At 32.1% G+C, this 19,519-nt stretch overlaps 2 protein-coding genes across 2 annotated transcripts; both read right to left on the bottom strand.

Annotated features, from left to right (window-relative positions):
- Positions 1-44: 44 nt before the first annotated feature.
- On the bottom strand, positions 45-1,641 carry LOC134686642 (glucose dehydrogenase [FAD, quinone]-like). Its single transcript, XM_063546317.1, has 2 exons — positions 1,423-1,641; positions 45-479 (listed from the first exon to the last, which is right to left on the bottom strand). The coding sequence occupies exons 1-2, from the start codon at positions 1,602-1,604 to the stop codon at positions 359-361; spliced, it is 303 nt and encodes a 100-aa protein (XP_063402387.1). The 5' UTR covers positions 1,605-1,641; the 3' UTR covers positions 45-358.
- A 796-nt stretch (positions 1,642-2,437) lies between these two features.
- Positions 2,438-12,886, bottom strand: LOC134688179 (L-sorbose 1-dehydrogenase-like). The gene is made up of 11 exons (XM_063548650.1): positions 12,869-12,886; positions 12,410-12,431; positions 11,670-11,789; positions 8,956-9,173; positions 7,981-8,170; positions 6,974-7,102; positions 6,004-6,125; positions 5,318-5,485; positions 4,487-4,634; positions 3,326-3,480; positions 2,438-2,671 (listed from the first exon to the last, which is right to left on the bottom strand). Exons 1-11 carry the CDS (start codon positions 12,884-12,886, stop codon positions 2,438-2,440), a joined length of 1,524 nt encoding a protein of 507 aa, XP_063404720.1.
- Positions 12,887-19,519: the final 6,633 nt, after the last annotated feature.

The following is a 19,519-nucleotide window of genomic DNA, read 5'->3' as shown; positions in this document are numbered from 1 at the left end:
GTTACCTGTTCTTTCCCCACGCAAGGTTATAATTTTTACCAAACAATATTAAAAAATGTACTGTCCTGTCTACGTTTTAAGAGTGAAGTCCCTTATTATCAGCAAATCAAAGATCTTCGTTAAAACTAAAGTTTGTCGAAAACTAAATGAAATGTATGTAAAATTGAGAAAGGAAATGGTGAATATGTAGTATGTGTAATGATAAATGTAGTGATGATATAATTAATTGAGAAGAGAATTTTCAAACAACAGTATACTGTTAGATGATGTCTTATAATTAGTACAAAATAAAGTGAAGGATTTATGTTAATCTTTTCAAGTATCAAATCATAATCAATAATTATACATGTAGTAAGTATTATTTCAATATCAAAGCAGCTGCTCGTTCTGCTATCATAATTGTAGCTGCGTTTGGGTGATCTGTTATCTCAGGAAATACCGAGGCGTCCACTATTCTTAGGTTGAAAACATCTTTTACCCTGTAACAATAATGTAAGCACTGTATTGACAACTTTTGCAATGTAATGTAACAAATAAATTATTACGGAAGGTGTAAACCTTTTTTTTACCTTAAAACAAGACAACTGTACTTAACCGATCTTCGAATCTAATAAATCATTCTAAAAAAATAACGACAGCAGAAAAAAGAAACGAAACCACCGGGTTCATCAATCGGATAATCCTCTCTTGTCATCCCGCAATGCGAATCTTCACGACTACATATTTTAATGGAAAAAGAAATAAAGATTACATTTAATTTTGTAAGCAAAAACAATTCACGATCGGTGTTCCTATTCAAATAAAATGAACTATGACGGGGGAAACGTCTATTGCTTTGCATCTATCATTCGTAATTCGGATAAAAACTTATTCAAAATGTCACGATAGGAAATAGGACACACTTTTACAATCTAAAAAACTACTATTTGAACTTCAATAAACATTTCTGTAGTGTGCTGAAATAATGTGTGATCGTAAACCTATAACTTGTTGCAAAGTCAATCTCAATATAATTTTCACTTTTTATGTAAAAATCCGTGTGAAAGGTAAAATCACAAAAATACTGAACTTCGAGGAAAATTCAATCGTAAAGTCCCTAATCAAATGGCAAAATCAAATGACAAAACACATCAAACGAATGGACAACAACTGTCATATTCCTGACTTGATACAGGCATTGCATGACGTTTTGAATAATGTAAACAATATATATATATAATTATATATACAATGTATATAGAGCTATTTAAAAGATACTTTGTATGCGCTTAGATAGAGAGAATATAAATATGACAAGTTGGACGTTGACATTGAAGAATCTTAAATTGAAACTTTTGTAATAAATTCTAGTTTAAAGTCGTGCTTATACGTATTTCTTTAAAGGAAAGACGCTGATATATATATAGCATTATGCATATTTACCTGAGTTTATTGTCAACAACAGATCGAACGTCATTGAAAGCACCCATTTTACAGGTGGAGACCGGATGATGTCCTGGGTCAGAGAATGTTTGAATATAACATTTCCAGTACAGATCAGAATCGTACTTAAATTCTTTGCATCCCTTAAAAGGTGGTTCTATTGTTGCTCCTATGGACTGCATTATTGGTGTTTCAATGATCGATTTTACTAGTTTGATACCTGCAAATGTTATAACAAAAGGGTTTATATTAATGAGTAATGCATTTGCATGTGAAAACCTATAAAGACATGAACATAAGAGGTATTTATTCACATATATCCAAATAAAATAACGGTTTAGCTACTTTATATTAAGGAAATCATATCAAAAGTCAGATATGAACACTCAGTAACTTTGTTTGTCGTTTTCTTTAACTATATCTTATTGTTTTTGTCATTTAATAATCTTAGCATTAGCTATAGATTTTTTATATGCTCTACTAAATATTCATGTCCTTGACCGATTTTGGTCATATATGTTATTATGTGTTTTCGCCCCGACATGTAATTTGATGTCCTCTAGATGTTCTAATGTCACATGCGTCGTTGGATTACCATTCGTTGTTACCACCCACATCTTCATTTATTTCATATTCGGAAATACTAATGGATAAAGAGGGGCGAAAGATACCAGAGGGACATTCACACTCACAGATCGAAAATAAACTGACAACACCATGGCTAAACAAACAAACAGACAAATTATAGTACACAAAACACAAAACATAAAACACTAAGCAACTTGAAACCCCACCGAAAATGATGTGATGTGATCTCAGGTGACACGGAAAGGAAAGCAGATTTCACAGATTATAGACAATGAAAACGTTGCAGATGTATGTCGAAGTACCGCAAAATAATGGGGAATGTTCACCTGTTTTGTTTCATGCAATTAAAACCTGCCACTTATCTGTTAATGTCATATTTTATGAGTAGTTAAACATTATTATTCAGAAACGTTTTACCTGCAAGGACTTAAAACAGCCACTTAACTTTCTTGGCAATATGATAGAAGTATGCAAACATGTTACCTTTATAAAGTGTTTCAATATCTTCTACATTTGAGAGGTATTTAGGATCAATGATTGGCATTTCGTTAGGGTCCGTTGAATTTAACTTAAGGTGACCTCTACTTTTAGGATGAAGGAGTTTGACTGTTATTGTAATGCCATCTTTGTTTTTACCAAGTGAATACCATGACTTGATCAACTGCAATAAAACAAGCAATAATGAAGATGTGTTAGCATTTTTGTTATAATCATTGTTAGCATGTTACACTGTATTGTTAAAAGCTAAATGTGAAAACATGATATTTATGTTGAAAATAAATAAATCTTTTTCTGAAGATGTAATTTACAAATTACTAAGAGTTTATGTCTGATATAAAAGAGGGATGCAAGGGATAATCAAACGTACGTAAAATACGTTGTACTTAAAATTTCCCCATAACAAAATCGCTGATCTCATGGTAAAAATTTTGCCTAAATTGTATTTCATTGTAACAATTTTGCCTAAATTAAAGACAGGTGTGTGTTTGATACCCGCTAAAGTCAAGCTTTATTTTAAATAATTATTCAATATTTTGCCGTTAGCACGCAGAATTGTAAGAGTAGGAGAAAACTATTAAGGTAGGATAATGATTTAATATGTGTCCAGACGACTTCAGTGTTATTATTTGTTGAATTGTCAATTTTAAACAAAGCTGAGTTGATGTCAACATGTTCAATATTCATATACTAGTACCTTAAAATAAACATGTCAAAAATGACACAGAAAGCAAAACATCAACTAATCTAAAGTTTACAGTTACTGGTTTTAAACTTTTTTTACCTGGTTTATCAGATTGACATTTATTCTACATACCTGTTCATCTTTATTCATGACTCGTAGTAACTCGTGGTCATGGTCAGCTATAGAAGATTTAAACGTTAACTGTAGGTCTGGGTATGGCGATGGTCTTGTTTTATTTGTATTCGCGAAAAGAAATGCCTCGCTTCCACCAATGGATGCCATTAGACCTGAAAAATTATCAATTAGCAAGATTGAAAATATGAGGGAGCAAAAGTTTACCGATGGTCAGATTTCGAAAGGATAAGCGTCTCCTGATACACAAGGTTTGTTATCACATGAAAGCTTGGTGACTTGGAATTACTGAAAACTTTTCTTGAAAGTTTCTTTTGAATCAATATGAAATAAAAAAAGTATATTAATATTAAAATAGGAGGGCATATTTGCCTGATTATTCAGGTCAGAAGTACCCTTGTTTGTACTTTCAAACATCCTGGAACCAGTACGCTCTAATATGCAATAAAAGGTATATTGAATTTTTCGGTACAGGTCATAATCAAATGTTGTTTAGACATGAAATAACTGCCGCTTTATTTGAACTTCAAGCTCCAGTCACACTGTTACTATTTACTACGGTTTAAAATGCTATGTTTAAACTACGTTTTGAATAAAAATGTCACGTTATTTTGAAAGCTAGGTGTTACTAAGTTTATGTTACGTTCTTTCCACGTTTTCAACTACGTATTAGTACGTGTAGACCCACGCTTTCACCACGCTTTATACGTTTCGATATGTAGTAAGCACGTTTTGTTTCGTTCCGCTAAGCTTTGATACGTATTTACTAGGTTTCTATCTTGTTTCAATATTTCGCTACGTTTGTTGTTGAATTTTCAAAACATACGGGGCAGGTCGAGTTTATAACAAAGGATCACTACGTTTCGTTACGCTTCGATACGTATTTTTCCGTTTCGCTACGCTTTCAAAACCTAGTAAAACTAATCTTTGAAACGTAACACTGTGACTGGGGTCTAAGACAAAGTAGACGTTAATGCTTGAAATAGCAGAATTTATCATAGAAAGTAATGGGGCTATAAATAAGTGGTTTTATATGTTTGTGTTGTTCCATCGTTCCTTGCTTTCTATCATTTCCTAGTACGTTTTAAAAGTAATTGTTTATATGATGTATTTTTCCAACCACACGAAGATTCAAGATATCGAACACGTTTATTTTTTTACCTTTTCTCTGATAGAAATACTGATCTATCATTAGTCTGTCCAGATTCGAATTAGGTTTCATTGTAGAAACATTAACAAATACCCGGATGTCAACAGAGATGTGATCTTGTAGATTTTCTCCAACAGGTAAATCAGCAATCACAGGAATCTGTGGAATATTTATTCACTATTAATATAGTATTATCCTCAAAAGCACATATTATATTGTGAATTTTACAATACATGTATACACATTGTACAATCACATTGAGGAACATAAGATAAAGAATATAAGATACGTTCTCGCTGTACAGTATTATTAAGATTCACTTTTTGCACAAAAAAAAACCTCTTCAATGATACCAAACTTATAATTTGTCGTCTTCATTAGACTCATTGATGGCGCTTGAATCCAAACAAATTGATGGCAAATCAAATTTGAAGCTGAAATGCATTTTAAAAAAAGCAAAAAATCCAAAATATTGTGCAAAAAAGGGCTTATAGGCAATTTACGAGCTGTAATAGTATTGTAGTTTCAGTTAGCAACTGTTTGTATGTACCAGTATTAAATACACTTAATCATCCGTCTTTGTATAACATGTATGAGTGCCAGAAACTAATAATAATATATACATTGCTTTTGTATAATTCTGGTCCCAAATTGTATCCTGTAAAAAAAAAAGCTATACGGCAAATTTGAACTAAGACGCGTCTTTTAAATCTTTTGGTTAATATGCTTTCAAAAGTTTTTTGTAAATTTCATTGTTTGACTTTTAAATTTGTCTTCATTCACAGACAAATATGAACATATAACTTCATTTATCGTCTGCAGTGCATTTTAAATTTAGTTACTTGCAAGTTGTAAAGATGTTCTCTGGGTCCAATTCCAGACAAAAATAGTATTTTAGGAGAACCATATGAGCCAGCAGATAGAATAACTTCGTTTGATGCTAGAACTTGGAATGAAACGTTTGAAAAAATAAATTCTATGCCGACTGCCTTTCTTCGCGCAATCAAAACCTGCAAAAGAAAAACATTCATTTTATTAAATATGCATATAGTATACGTTTGCTTTAATGTTGTGCTACTACACGCATGTTCAAGGTCAAGGTGAAGGTTAACTTAGGTGCACACAAGTATACTATGTGTGTGGCTGTACCACGTCAGGAGCCTAACAATTTGTGGTTATCTTTTGCTGTATATCCCATTTTTTTTTTTATTATGTTTTGTACATCATTCAGGCCTTTTGAATTGTTCTACAATAGTCTTTTATAAACATCTTTCCAGCAAGATAATACAAATGCCTATACAAATGTCTGCAAGAACAGTAAAACAAACAAACAAAATGAGAGAACATTATTTATGTATGTTGGCTAAATGAGATTTACACTGACACTTTTGCTTTTAATTTATAGCTGATTCACCAGAGACAACTATATATATATAATTATAATGACACAATTTTAACTTTACGCACGAATTCTCTTAAAGAATATGCAAAAGAAAATCCCGCCAAAATATTTCTTTAACTAACTTACCCTAGAAACCAATGCCTTCGTGACAATGTTTAAGTTCTGTCGTCCTCGAGCTTCATTGAGATAAGCTTTAGCAGTGGTCAATCGTTCTCCTCCTCGTATGTTCGTTTGTATCCGACATATACCTATCAAGTCAAAATCATTTCGAGTTAGAAGATTATAATAATATTTATATTGATTTTGAATGAATCCTTATGACGTTTATTGCAGAAGACGTGTTTACCTAGAGAAAAAACAAAAACAAAAATAAAAAAGATGTTTATTTCGTATACTTGTATGCAGTTTGTTTCTATTCACCGTTTGTTTAATCGCGGACAAATAAACCCCGTGACAAATAATGCATGTGCTTCTGCTAACCATACATATCATACATTTAGTTCCTAACCTCAAGATACTTTTGTCATTTTGAGTCAGACTGTTTCTCAGTTAAACAATCCAAAAGCTTTAAAACAGAGTTGTCTCATTGGCACTCACACCACATCTTCCTATATCTATCTGTCGAAACAATGGGCCATAATAAAAGTTTTTTTTGCCTATCTGCATACCCTTATTCAACTTTTCAATTTAATTTCCGTAAAAAACATATGACTCCGTTTTGATGCTTGTTCTTTAATGTAGGTCTAATAGTCAGAATGTCTATTTATCTTTTTTAAACGTCCAAGCTTCAGTTTTGTGTTTGTAAATTCATATGCACACTAAATGATAGTTATACAAAGGTATGACGACACCTGTTGGTGACCTTTTGCTGGTCGGATTATTGCCTCTTTGACACGTTCCCCATTTCCATTCTCAATTTTACATTGGTGGACTTCAGCTGTTTTCTGTTCTTTGGTTGGATTGTTGTCTCTTTGACACATTCCCCATTTTCATTCTCGATTTTACATTGGTGGACTTCAGCTGTTTTCTGTTCTTTGGTTGGATTGTTGTCGCTTTGACACATTCCCCATTTCCATTCTCAATTTTATAATGTTACCTTGATCCTCCTTCTCGTTACAATTGATGGCATCATATCCTAGACTTTGTGTTGCATTGAAATACACGTTTAGTAATGACGTAGGCTGTAACGTGGTCACTGTCATTGGTCCACACGATCGGTGTAGATCTATAAAATAAGACAAAAAACTAAAGTTATGAAGGGGAAAACCATAATGAGTTATGGAACTGTTCAGTTTTTAATATTTGCAGATCAGTATTCACAAAAGATAGATGCTGCGTGTGTTGTCTGTTAACACAAGTGAAATCTTGGTCATATATATATATATATATATACTCCCGATTGACCACTGACTAGATTTGTAGTAACTGTAGTGTTTTTAAACTACAGAATTAGTGTTGTTATCTAGAGTCATTGGAATCTGGAATTAATCTTTGTAGCATAATGTTGAAGGCTGTTTTTGGTAAATCTTTTCCAGTGGGCAAATTTTATCATTGCCTTAAAAGCGGGAGGTTTGGCAAGCCACAAAACCAAGTTCAACCCACCATGTTTTCTTAAAATGTCCTTTACCACATCAGGGAAATGGCCATTATTATATTGTAGTTCGTTTCTGTGTGTGTTGCATTTATAAGTGTTTCTGTTGTGTCGTTGTTTTCTTATATTTGATGTGTTCCCCTCAGTTTTAGATTGTAACCCGGATTTTTTTCTCAATCGATTTATGAATTTCAAACAGCGGTATACTACTATTGATTTAATTCAAAATTGTAATTCCTTTGCAAAATAAGTATTTAAGGTGGTAAAGATCTTTTTGCATGTTTCAAAAGAACTTTCCTTTAAAAGCTTATTTATTTAAATTGCAAATGTCGGAGAAAAACCAGTAGAGAAGGGTCTTTAACATATTTTATCCTTTATGAGTAAGATTTTCAATAGGATTGTATTGATTTTTTTTTAGTGAGAGACGTTTTACGTTTATTTGGAGAACACATGTAGTAAAAACTATTAATTTTAAAATATTACGATATGAATTGTGTTAGTCGTTAACATACCTGATTTAGACAGCTCCATCACTTTTGTATCTACAGATTTGCGGAAGTAAGGAGCGACATGCTTGAATCCCCATCCGCTAGCTCCTTTCTTGTCCCATTCATCGAAGATTCCTGGACTGCCTCTCTGATAAATCATATCATTTATTGCAAACGTACCTCCAATAACCTTACCTCTAGGTAAGGCAGCTTGCTGGAAAACAGTTCTCAAAATATATATTACATCTAGACAATTACATATTACACAAAAATAATTATACTGATATTTACTAACCAAATCACGATGGCGTCCATATAACAGTTATTGAGACGATTCTTTTGTCGGAAAGTTAAAAGGACCCTTAAAAAATAAATTTCAAACAGCCACGATAAGCCAAACTTAGATGCATAATTTTGGATGTGTTTTTATTGGCTTTGAACTTGTTTTCAGTATCTTCGGGTATAATCTCAGATCTGTATTTGGTATCTTTTTGTTGTGTATAAGTACCCTTCCACGTCCATTACCTATTTTGTTGTATTTCTATTTGTATCCATCTGATGAGTTTGGTCCTTGTTGACTGATTTTTATAGTTTGTTGTTCTTATATTGTACTGTTACATCAATGTATCCGGTAAGTTAAAGCTTGGTACCTTCAAAAGAGTAAAGCTCAACCGAATTATGTATGTGCCTGTCCCGAGTCAGGAGTGCAACACATTTGTTTTTCTTTTATTATTTGTACATAAATTAGGCAGTTCTTTCTGGTTTGATTTTTTTTTTACATTTGTCATTTCGGAGCCTTAAATAGCGGACTATGTGGTATGGGATTTGCTCATTGTTGAAGGTCGTACGATTGGCAATCTTCTTATTTTCATATATACTAACATAGTCAAACTAATAATAACAAAATGACGATCAACAGTCTCTATTTGTACTATATGTAAATTCTAAATTTCTGAACTACCATTGTAGTTTTGTACTTGAATTTCTAGGAAATATTACCTTATTCCTATACCCAAACAATGCATTTTCTTGTGGATGTGTAAAGTATTTCCAGTCTACAGAACTGTTCCTGAGTTGTTTGGCCAGCCCTGGTGTTGTAATGAATGGTGTTTCTGGTCTGTCTGTTTCCTTGTCACCAGCTTCTAACAACAACACTTGAACACTTGGATCTTCTGATAACCTGGCCGCTAATACAGAACCGGCGGTACCAGCACCAACTAATCAATAAATGAATAATTATAAAATATTTCAAATAAATTATTACAAAATGTCAAATGCATGCTTGTATAAAGCAAGTGTGGATATCCTTTTAGGGATAGAACTATAACATATTTATTTCCGTGAAAAAATCACCGGGATTCTTCTACAATTTATGAGAACAATACATTAATGTTAATATTTAACATTTAACATTTCCATATAAGCGGGAGGTTAGACTATCCATAAACCCAAGTGCAATGCACCATATTATCTTAAAATATTCTGTACCTTGTAAGGGATATGGCAGTTGTTTTCAAATAGTCTTAATCTGTTTCTATGTATGTTTGCGGTTTTTTGTTTGTTTGTAGTTTTGTGTTTTTAGTTGTTTCCCTCTTTCAGTTAATGTGGTTCCTTCGATTTTGGTTTGTGACCAGGATTTGTTTTCGCTTATTCAATTTATTTCTTTTAACAACGGTATACTACTGTTGACTTTAAAAAACATTATATCTGGTTAATAGTTGTCTCATTGTCAGCCAAACAGCATCTCCTGTTTTATATTATAGGGTCAAATATTGGTTTCTTGTTTTTCAAGTATTTTGCACTAAATAACGAATTCCGAGATGTAACCGTTTTTAACTTAGCAAAATTTTGGTATATATATTGGATTATGTATGATATAAATACAACTTTACTTTGGTCCCTGTAGTCATATTAAGGAGAAATGTGGTTAAACATTTTAGGTATGAAAAAACATTAGCTAAAACTACATGACATTTCAACATCAGGAAGTGACCGTAATTATACACTTTTAAGATAAATGTACTAATACATAATTAGATCGATCTGAGTCATTACTTTCTATTATAATGATGTGTTATGTTATATTGAAATATATCAAATGATTGATCACTGGGGTCAAAAAGGTTGTTAAATTGAAGATTTAATTGTTGTTGTTTTTTTGTAACTTTTATACATTCTCATATGATCCAACTTTTTGCGATTTAGTTGACATATATTACTTAGACTTTTGTCTACTTTTGAAGACGACTGTATTTGTCATTTAGATAACTTTTAGATATTTGTGCATGTGGTTTGCAGTTTCATTGGCATGTGTCCTACATATTTTGAACTACAATAGGTTCACACAAAATCAGTATTTACTTGCCTATAATGTAATCATAATTGGTCCTTATATACTCTGGACAGTCTGGTGCCAATGTAATACTTGTCTATAATGTAATCATACTGGGTCCGTATATACTCTGGGCAGTCTTGTGCCAATGTAATACTTGTCTATAATGTAATCATACTGGGTCCGTATATACTATGGGCAGTCTTGTTCCAATGTAATACTTGTCTATAATGTAATCATACTGGGTCCGTATATACTCTGGGCAGTCTTGTGCCAATGTAATACTTGTCTATAATGTATGCATACTGGGTCCGTATATACTATGGGCAGTCTTGTTCCAATGTAATACTTGCCTATAATGTATGCATACTGGGTCCGTATATACTATGGGCAGTCTTGTTCCAATGTAATACTTGTCTATAATGTAATCATACTGGGTCCGTATATACTCTGGGCAGTCTTGTGCCAATGTAATACTTGTCTATAATGTAATCATACTGGGTCCGTATATACTCTGGGCAGTCTTGTGCCAATGTTATACTTGCCTATAATGTAATCATACTGGGTCCGTATATACTCTGGGCAGTCTTGTTCCAATGTAATACTTGTCTATAATGTAATCATACTGGGTCCGTATATACTCTGGGCAGTCTTGTTCCAATGTAATACTTGCCTATAATGTATGCATACTGGGTCCGTATATACTATGGGCAGTCTTGTTCCAATGTAATACTTGCCTATAATGTAATCATACTGGGTCCGTATATACTCTGGGCAGTCTTGTTCCAATGTAATACTTGTCTATAATGTAATCATACTGGGTCCGTATATACTCTGGGCAGTCTTGTTCCAATGTAATACTTGCCTATAATGTATGCATACTGGGTCCGTATATACTCTGGGCAGTCTTGTTCCAATGTAATACTTGCCTATAATGTATGCATACTGGGTCCGTATATACTATGGGCAGTCTTGTTCCAATGTAATACTTGCCTATAATGTATGCATACTGGGTCCGTATATACTATGGGCAGTCTTGTTCCAATGTAATACTTGCCTATAATGTATGCATACTGGGTCCGTATATACTCTGGGCAGTCTTGTTCCAATGTAATACTTGCCTATAATGTATGCATACTGGGTCCGTATATACTATGGGCAGTCTTGTTCCAATGTAATACTTGTCTATAATGTAATCATACTGGGTCCGTATATACTCTGGGCAGTCTTGTGCCAATGTTATACTTGTCATAATAATGTAATCATACTGGGTTCTTATATACTATGGGCAGTCTTGTGCCAATGTTATACTTGTCATAATAATGTAATCATACTGGGTTCTTATATACTATGGGCAGTCTTGTGCCAATGTTATACTTGCCTATAATGTAATCATACTGGGTTCTTATATACTCTGGGCAGTCTTGTGCCACTGTATTCAATATGGTTATCAGTAATAAACTCCACAGCCAAATGATACACATCTCTGCTGATGGAGAACCTACAATGTGAAGCATAGTGGTTTTTTTTTAAATTCTCATTTCAAAATTCTAAAACATGTAGCTGTTGAACTGATTCAATAACCAAACAAAATGAAAATGGGCATACTACAGGGTAAAGAGGTTACTCGGTTTATTAACATATAGTTCAACTACGGTAACCTTGTAAAAATCAGACCATATAGATTTTTAGTAGTAAGGTATCAGTGGTATACAAAAAAAAAAAAAAAAAAAACTATTACGTTAGGCAATCGAGAAAAAAAACCCCAGAGAATCAACTAATTGAGTTCGAATGCCATATGTTTGGTGTACTATGCTTAAAATGAAACTTTGAAAATTTCCATTTTCTGAAAAATAATTCCTCTTTTAAATTTATCATAAACAATTGACTATGTATACAGATGGATACATATTTTCATTATAAATATCATAAAACATATGAGTTAAAATTCTTACTATGATAAAGCCAAACTTCCGTTCACATTATCCAACGAATTTAATTATCATAAATACATGTAAAAGCAATTTTCTTTATCTCGTGAGACAAGTGCATGTGAACATTAAATTAATGGTTTTACAAGGTTAACTGCTTATTAAGGTAGAAAATGTAAAAGTGCCTCACCTGTGTGTTTTTGTATTCTTCCCTAAAATATTCAGTTAAAAAGAATGATGTGTAATTATACTGTTATTATACTACGGTTTATAAACAGACACTTAATTGATGTTTGACATTAAAATAATTCAAATCTGGCATTTATAGCATTTTTTCTCTCTTTTTTAATATGAAATAGAAAAAAAAGTGTGTTTTGTTATTTAAAGAATAAAAACCCTCGTAATTGTATTGTATTATGTTTTCTTCGCAGTATATAAACTATATATATTTTACCTCAAAGTTACAAATACGTTTATTATATCAAAGACCGCATCATATTGTGAGAAAATCAAAGTTATAAATATTGACTAACGTGCAGTTTTAACGTAGTTAGACTTTATATGAAAACAAAAAAAAGCAGTGTGACAGGTATTATGACAATGATCGTGATAAATTATCCCCAGTGCTTTAGACCTCACGCAAGTGTACCTTCAAAAGCACATTCATTCTTATTTAATTTATTATAACAATGAATCACTAATATCATTACTCGAACCAATAACACCTACCACTATCACCCTCCTCCTCTGAAAAAAAAACCTAACAAATAAGCAAACAAACAACACAAACAACAGACTACAAATAAAAATAAACAACAACAAACAACACTAGATCAAAGATAGCCTGACTTCGAACACGCGCAACAACCCGTTCAAATGCCCAAAAAAACGTTTTCAGTGCGCAAAAAACCCAACGTTTTAATTTGCTATGACATGTGTCGTAAAATTAAAGCACCAATATTTATATAATTCTAATGCGAATTAAATGATATAAATGTATAAAAAATATTTATTATATACTTAGACTAAATAACATATGACTTTTACTGTATGATAAAAGCATCAAATTGACGTAAATTCCATATTTTTTTAATTGATGCTTAGCGGGCTGATATGAAAAGTTTATCACATGCTTCGATTGTAATCACATGCCTTTCCGTAACGTTATCCCCTGATATACCGGTGATACTCGACATATACCGGAAAATACACCTCAATGCTACGTTTTCAGTGAAAAACATTACAAAGTAGTGTACAAAACATTTACTTGGATACTGAAAAGTATATTGTGTAAAATAAAATTAAAAAAAAAATATTTTTTTTTTTAAAATAAATGCATTTTTCAATAGTTTCAAACGTAATTTAGAAAGTTTCTTTGAAAAAGTGGACTTTCCAAATAGTGTTCCGCGTTATGTATATTGTTGATATATTTTTTTTGTCGATTCGTCCATTCTTCTCTGTTGAGGCATATGGTAGAAAGATATCATATCGATTGTACTAAATTCGGGGTCCTACGTCCGTAAACTTCCAGGCTGTAATGAGTTCGTAAATGTTGGCGACGTTGGCGAACAGTAATGAGTTTGTAAAAGTTGGCGACGTTGGCGAACAGTAATGATTTTATAAATGTTGGCGACGTTGGCGGACATTAATGAGTTTGTAAATGTTGGCGACGTTGGCGACATTTGCGAACATTTACACAATCCTGTATCAGAATGAACTTTACACTCTTTGAACTTCTATTCAGGAACCACGTTATATGACAAATATATGAATCTGCTATTTTTCTCCATTTTTGAAGCATATTATAAAAAAATCATAACTGTCAATGTCAGCCTAAACATAGGGCAGATAATACATGCGATATGAAAAATGCCATGTAATAATCAGAGATAATATTATATTTTTACTGGTTGTGCAGTTTACTAACAGACCAGTCAGATTCTATCGTATTGCTACAATACGAAATGTTTTCGTTTGCATTCACATAAAATGTGTACGTGAAAATTCCAATATTCGTACTATCCCTACTAATATGAGTTTTTTTTATACACTTGTTCAGTTGTAGGTTTGTTTAGCAGATTAACTAAAATCTCTGATTTACGGACATTTTATGACCGTTCATCATTTGTGGTGACACGTGCTGCTTTACTTTATTGAATGTTCTATCAAATACGATTTAATTTGATATATTTATGACAGATTTAACATAATTGTACTTTTATGATAAATTATGGATCATTGAAAAGAAAGAGATGCTGGCTTTTTGGCTCGTCTTCGCCATTATATATGGTAAGTAAAATAGATATACATCATGATACGTATATTTACTTATCTTAATAAAATGTAACATGCAAATATAAAAGGCAAAGTTGGTATACTTTAATTAAATAATTTAAAATAAAAGAATTTGTACATTAAACTTTTCTCATTGTTCTATGTCTGTCATTTTTCCGGCTGCCATGGATTCTGCTTATGTACCGACAATGAAAAAAGCGATCATGCATAACAATGTCTCCTAGAAATATCATATCATTGAAAAAAAGCGTCGATATTTTCCTACATATCAGCATGAGAAATATATATAGATTCTACTACCACTGTGTATCATCACCACAAAATATAGGTAACCGAAGCAAAGAAACAATGAAACCAAAAAGTACATGGTCTAACCAGTTGTAAAGACATATTTTCCACTACTCGCCGAACAATTTAAGTTAATGATAACTGCAGGTTAACTTTTGAGACTGCTTAACCCCCGAAGCCTTTTAATAATGTTCATCGATCTACAGTAACAATAGAACTTTCTCTCAAGAAAAACACTTAAGGTGGTACCCAACACCTTCACTTAAATTAATTTGGTTCGTTTAATTTTTATAAAATTTTGACAAAGTATTTACTTTGACCCTTTAACAAAATATAAAAATATCAAAAAATTTGAACCAACAGTATTGTCAGAAAAAGTACACTGGTTACATGGTAGTTTGACAAACATTTATTTGGATCATTGAGAAGCTTAATTTTCCCTTAACAACACAACGTAATATAAACATTTAGCTGATTTTACAGAGTTATCTCCCTGTAGTGTAGGTACCACCTTATAATGCAAAATACCCATGAAGCCCACCACTCAAACTATTGAACGATTCCGCCTTGCATAACATACCGGGAAATGACACGGGATATATAAACACACGATCATTTATGCCTAAAAATAACATGAGAAATCTTAAGTTATAACATTATATTGTAGGTGTACATGCATCTATAGACAACCATGGATGCCCGGATGATCCACCAAGATGTTACGACTACTGTAATAAACAGAAAGGATGTCTGACCGGATACTGTTCCGTTAATAGCCTCTTTCTGATGTGTCAATGTCAAGGCTGTACACAGAAAAAAGACATAAGAGTAAGATAGTCTGTTAATCTTCTCTCGATGCGTTTTTAGTAAATTTCATGGTCGGGATTCTGTCTTACTGAAATATACCAGTATGCCTTTAAACATAATTACCGCAAACAACCATTGTTTAATCATAATTTCATTTATGTAGATGTCATGGTTGTTTAACAATTATTTATATTTTAATGCCAATGAGTCCAAATGTCACAAATTTAACAACTATAGGTCACCGTACAGCCTACAATAATGAACAAAGATCATACCACATAGTCAGCTATAAAAGTTCCCAAAATGCCAGATATAAAACAATTAAAACGAGAAAACCAACGGCTTAATTTGTGTACAAAATAATGAACGAAAAACAAATAACAGCAACAGAAGTATAAGCTCCTGGTTTGGGACAGCTGGTACATATAAGACTGTGTGAGTTTAAACTTGTTTGAAAGCACTTACCCACCCCATAATTCGGAAAAGTTTGGTGTAACAATACAACATAAGAACAAACTATATAAATTGGTTGAAAAAGGCTGCACTCATCATATGGGGGAACATAGAAACGCATCTAACAAGAACACAGAGTGGACGGGGACGGGTACTTAAACATCCATACAACGAAAAGACACATACGTACTTTCTGATAGTACTCGCAGTTGAAAGCTCTCAATTGACAAAAACAAGATTCACGAAATATGTTGTATTTTTTTTTAAACCTATGATCATGACTATAAATGAAACGTTTTAACCACGCCATTTCACACATATTTTCATCATTTATCCTTGTTTCATATCGTACTTTATGTTTCAGTACCGGAACTACGGTTGCAGCAATGTGAAAGTAATACCACCACCCGGAGGTAACATCACGCACCAACTACTGAGAGACATAGTATACGGAAAACGTCTAAAGCCCAATATATGGCCAACGAAAAAGTAAAAAAAAATGGACCAATGCGCATGAATAAAATTGTACCATACACTCGAGATGGTTTTGATTTTTCATATAACGTTATAACAAATAAGGACTTGCGTAAGTTCGTACAGGACTTGAACAAATACAAACTACATAATTAACAGTTATCAAAGGTACCAGGATGATAATTTAGTACGCCAGATGCGCGTTTCGTTTACATAAGACTCATCAGTGACGCTCATATCAAAATATTTATAAAGCCAAACAAGTACAAAGTTGAAAAGCATTGATGATCCAAAATTCCAAATACGGCTAAGGTAATCTATGTCTGGGATAATAAAATCCTTAGTTTTTCGAAAAACTCAAAGTTTTGTAAACAGGAAATTTATAAAACTGTTAAAACTTCAATGGATTTTTTTATCTGTTTTATGCATACGTCTTAAATAACTGAAAAGAACTACATAATGCAAACGTTAGACGAACTGGTCATTCATTATTTACTGCAATTAAATTATGAAATTGTAATCAGCATGAATATGAATAAATTTTTTATTGAAGCATACGTCAATACATGAGGATTCATAAACAATAGAAAAATAAAAATAACAAAAATTGAAGACATTATCGTTGGGACTCATTTCAACCTCAAATAAATGTACCAATGTTTAATCTCTTTCCATTTTTCACAAATTTCTATAATGTTTTTTGACCAAAGAACGAGTATACACATAAAAGACTAACAAAACTGTAAATCTCTTCTGCAGATCGATCTCATGGCTTAAGAACCATACCTTATGATAAAAAATATTTCATAGTTAGGACGCTTTATGGGAAATATTTGTATAGCGGCACCTTAATGTTACCGTCTACTCGATAATGCTGGTAGGTTAGAAGAAAACATAGAGACTTCTTTAGTTTTTGGTGCCATATCATATTTCCTTTAGAATTCTCTCATAAAACAAAACAGGTACGAGGCTATTTTAATTGTAACTTTGACGTTAAATACATCTTGCAATAATGATGAATCTATTAAAAGAAAAAAAAAATTTCAGTAAATAGGATAATCATTTGAACACTATTAAATCCATTATGTAGTTATTTTAGAGACAACTAAGGAACTATCCCTGTAGCAGTATTCAATATGTTGTTCACCAAATTCATGTTGGCATTTCAGCATTTGGCATTGTCTAACAGAAGTTAAAGTGATTGACATGAAGTTGTATGTGGTGGACGTGCTTGTTATCATACTTCAGATCTCTTCTGGAAATTCGTCTAAAAGAAGTGGTTGCGCTATTTTGTCAAACAACATCAAAGAACATAATAATTATTGAAGCATAAGCTTTTAAAGAATTTTGTTAATACAACTCATGCATGTGTGTATATATAAGAATAAAAATAAGAATATTTTATTTCCAATAAAAGGGCCCTATAAAGAGCTTTCCTGACATTACATACAAGTACATATGATTAGACATAAATTAGAGACATATAATATAAGAAAACAACATTGTTTAGTACTATTAAAAATGGTATAAAAAGCCAGGAGAGATCCAGACAATACAATTTAGATCTTTAAAAATATACCATTTAAAATCATACACGACTCAAAATATGTATATTTGTGGCTAATTTGTATTCATTATTTTTGAACTTCTCCTTATCTCTAGATTTGTAGATAAATACTTTCCTAAACATTTATACATATTTAAATTTTCTTGTGTAAATAGCCATAAAAACTTTGAAAAATTGTCTAACGATTGAAAACTATTACAATTTAGAGATATTTCAGTAAAAAAATCATTTCTGTTATCAATATATAGTGGACATTCAGTTACAAAGTGGATCTCATCTTCAACTTTATTTAAAGTACAGTATAAACATTTTCTGAGTGTCCTATTCACATACAGTTTGGCAAATCTATCAGTCTCAATCCTTAATAATTACATTAGATGTATGTTTCATTATAATACGTTATTCTGATTGGCTAATTGCACATCACATGTTATTCCGTAAGCAGTTGCATGAGACAATAACATTTCATTCATGATGACACGAGGTCCCACAATAAAGTGCACAGGTGAATTTAAAAATTTTACTTCATGAAAATCGTGTTTTTATAATCCTAGCTAAAAAATGTAATTATAAGTATTGAATGCTTCTTTTTGTAACTTTATAGGATTGTAAAAGCGTTGACCGTGCGTACATTTTTAGAATGAAGCGCTTCCGCGCTTCATACAAAATGTATTTCGGTCAACGCTTTTACACCCCAATAAATTTACAAAAAGAAGCATTCAATTCTTAAATGGATGAGCGCTTATTCTAATTTTACAGATTGATTGTCTTAATCTAAAATCTTTTAGATCCAAATTTTTTTCAAATCAAAATAGAGTTTTAAAGGAAAAATAGGTAGTAAGATTACCTTGATCTTTATTTGTATTTTCCTTCCAGAAATGGCGATAGTTTGTATATAGCTTATATACCGTTGTTGATATTAAGCAAGTAAAAATAAACAAAAGAGGAAGGCATTTCCATTTATTATTGTCATGTCAAGTCATCATAGATATTATGTGCAAGACGTTACCTAAAAAATGTAAAGAAAATATACATTATACATTAACAGTGATATGGCAGTTACAGAAGAGAAACGCACGGACCATGTGCAGATGGCAGTTAGGTCCGCTGCTGTATGCCCTGAGGTAATCGGTGCCCTCAGGTAATCGTGGCAATAGTGCTTATATGCGTAGTAATAACATGATCTAAAAATAGAATAAACTAAAAATACATCATTGTACTTTCTATTTCGACTGACAGTATATGTGCGAAAAATAGGAGAAAACAGGAACACATACAACTTTTGATAATAAGTTAAGACAAATAATTCACGAAAAAATGGATTTTTTTCCTTCCGCGAAGACAATATTTTTTTAAGACAAGACGAAAACATTTTTTTCTTTCATTTCAATTTTAGCATTACATATAATGGCAGCT

This window comes from Mytilus trossulus, chromosome 10, assembly GCF_036588685.1.
Source record: "Mytilus trossulus isolate FHL-02 chromosome 10, PNRI_Mtr1.1.1.hap1, whole genome shotgun sequence".
In the NCBI taxonomy this organism is placed as follows: Eukaryota; Metazoa; Mollusca; class Bivalvia; order Mytilida; family Mytilidae; genus Mytilus; species Mytilus trossulus.
This window is presented reverse-complemented; position numbering and strand designations above follow the sequence as displayed.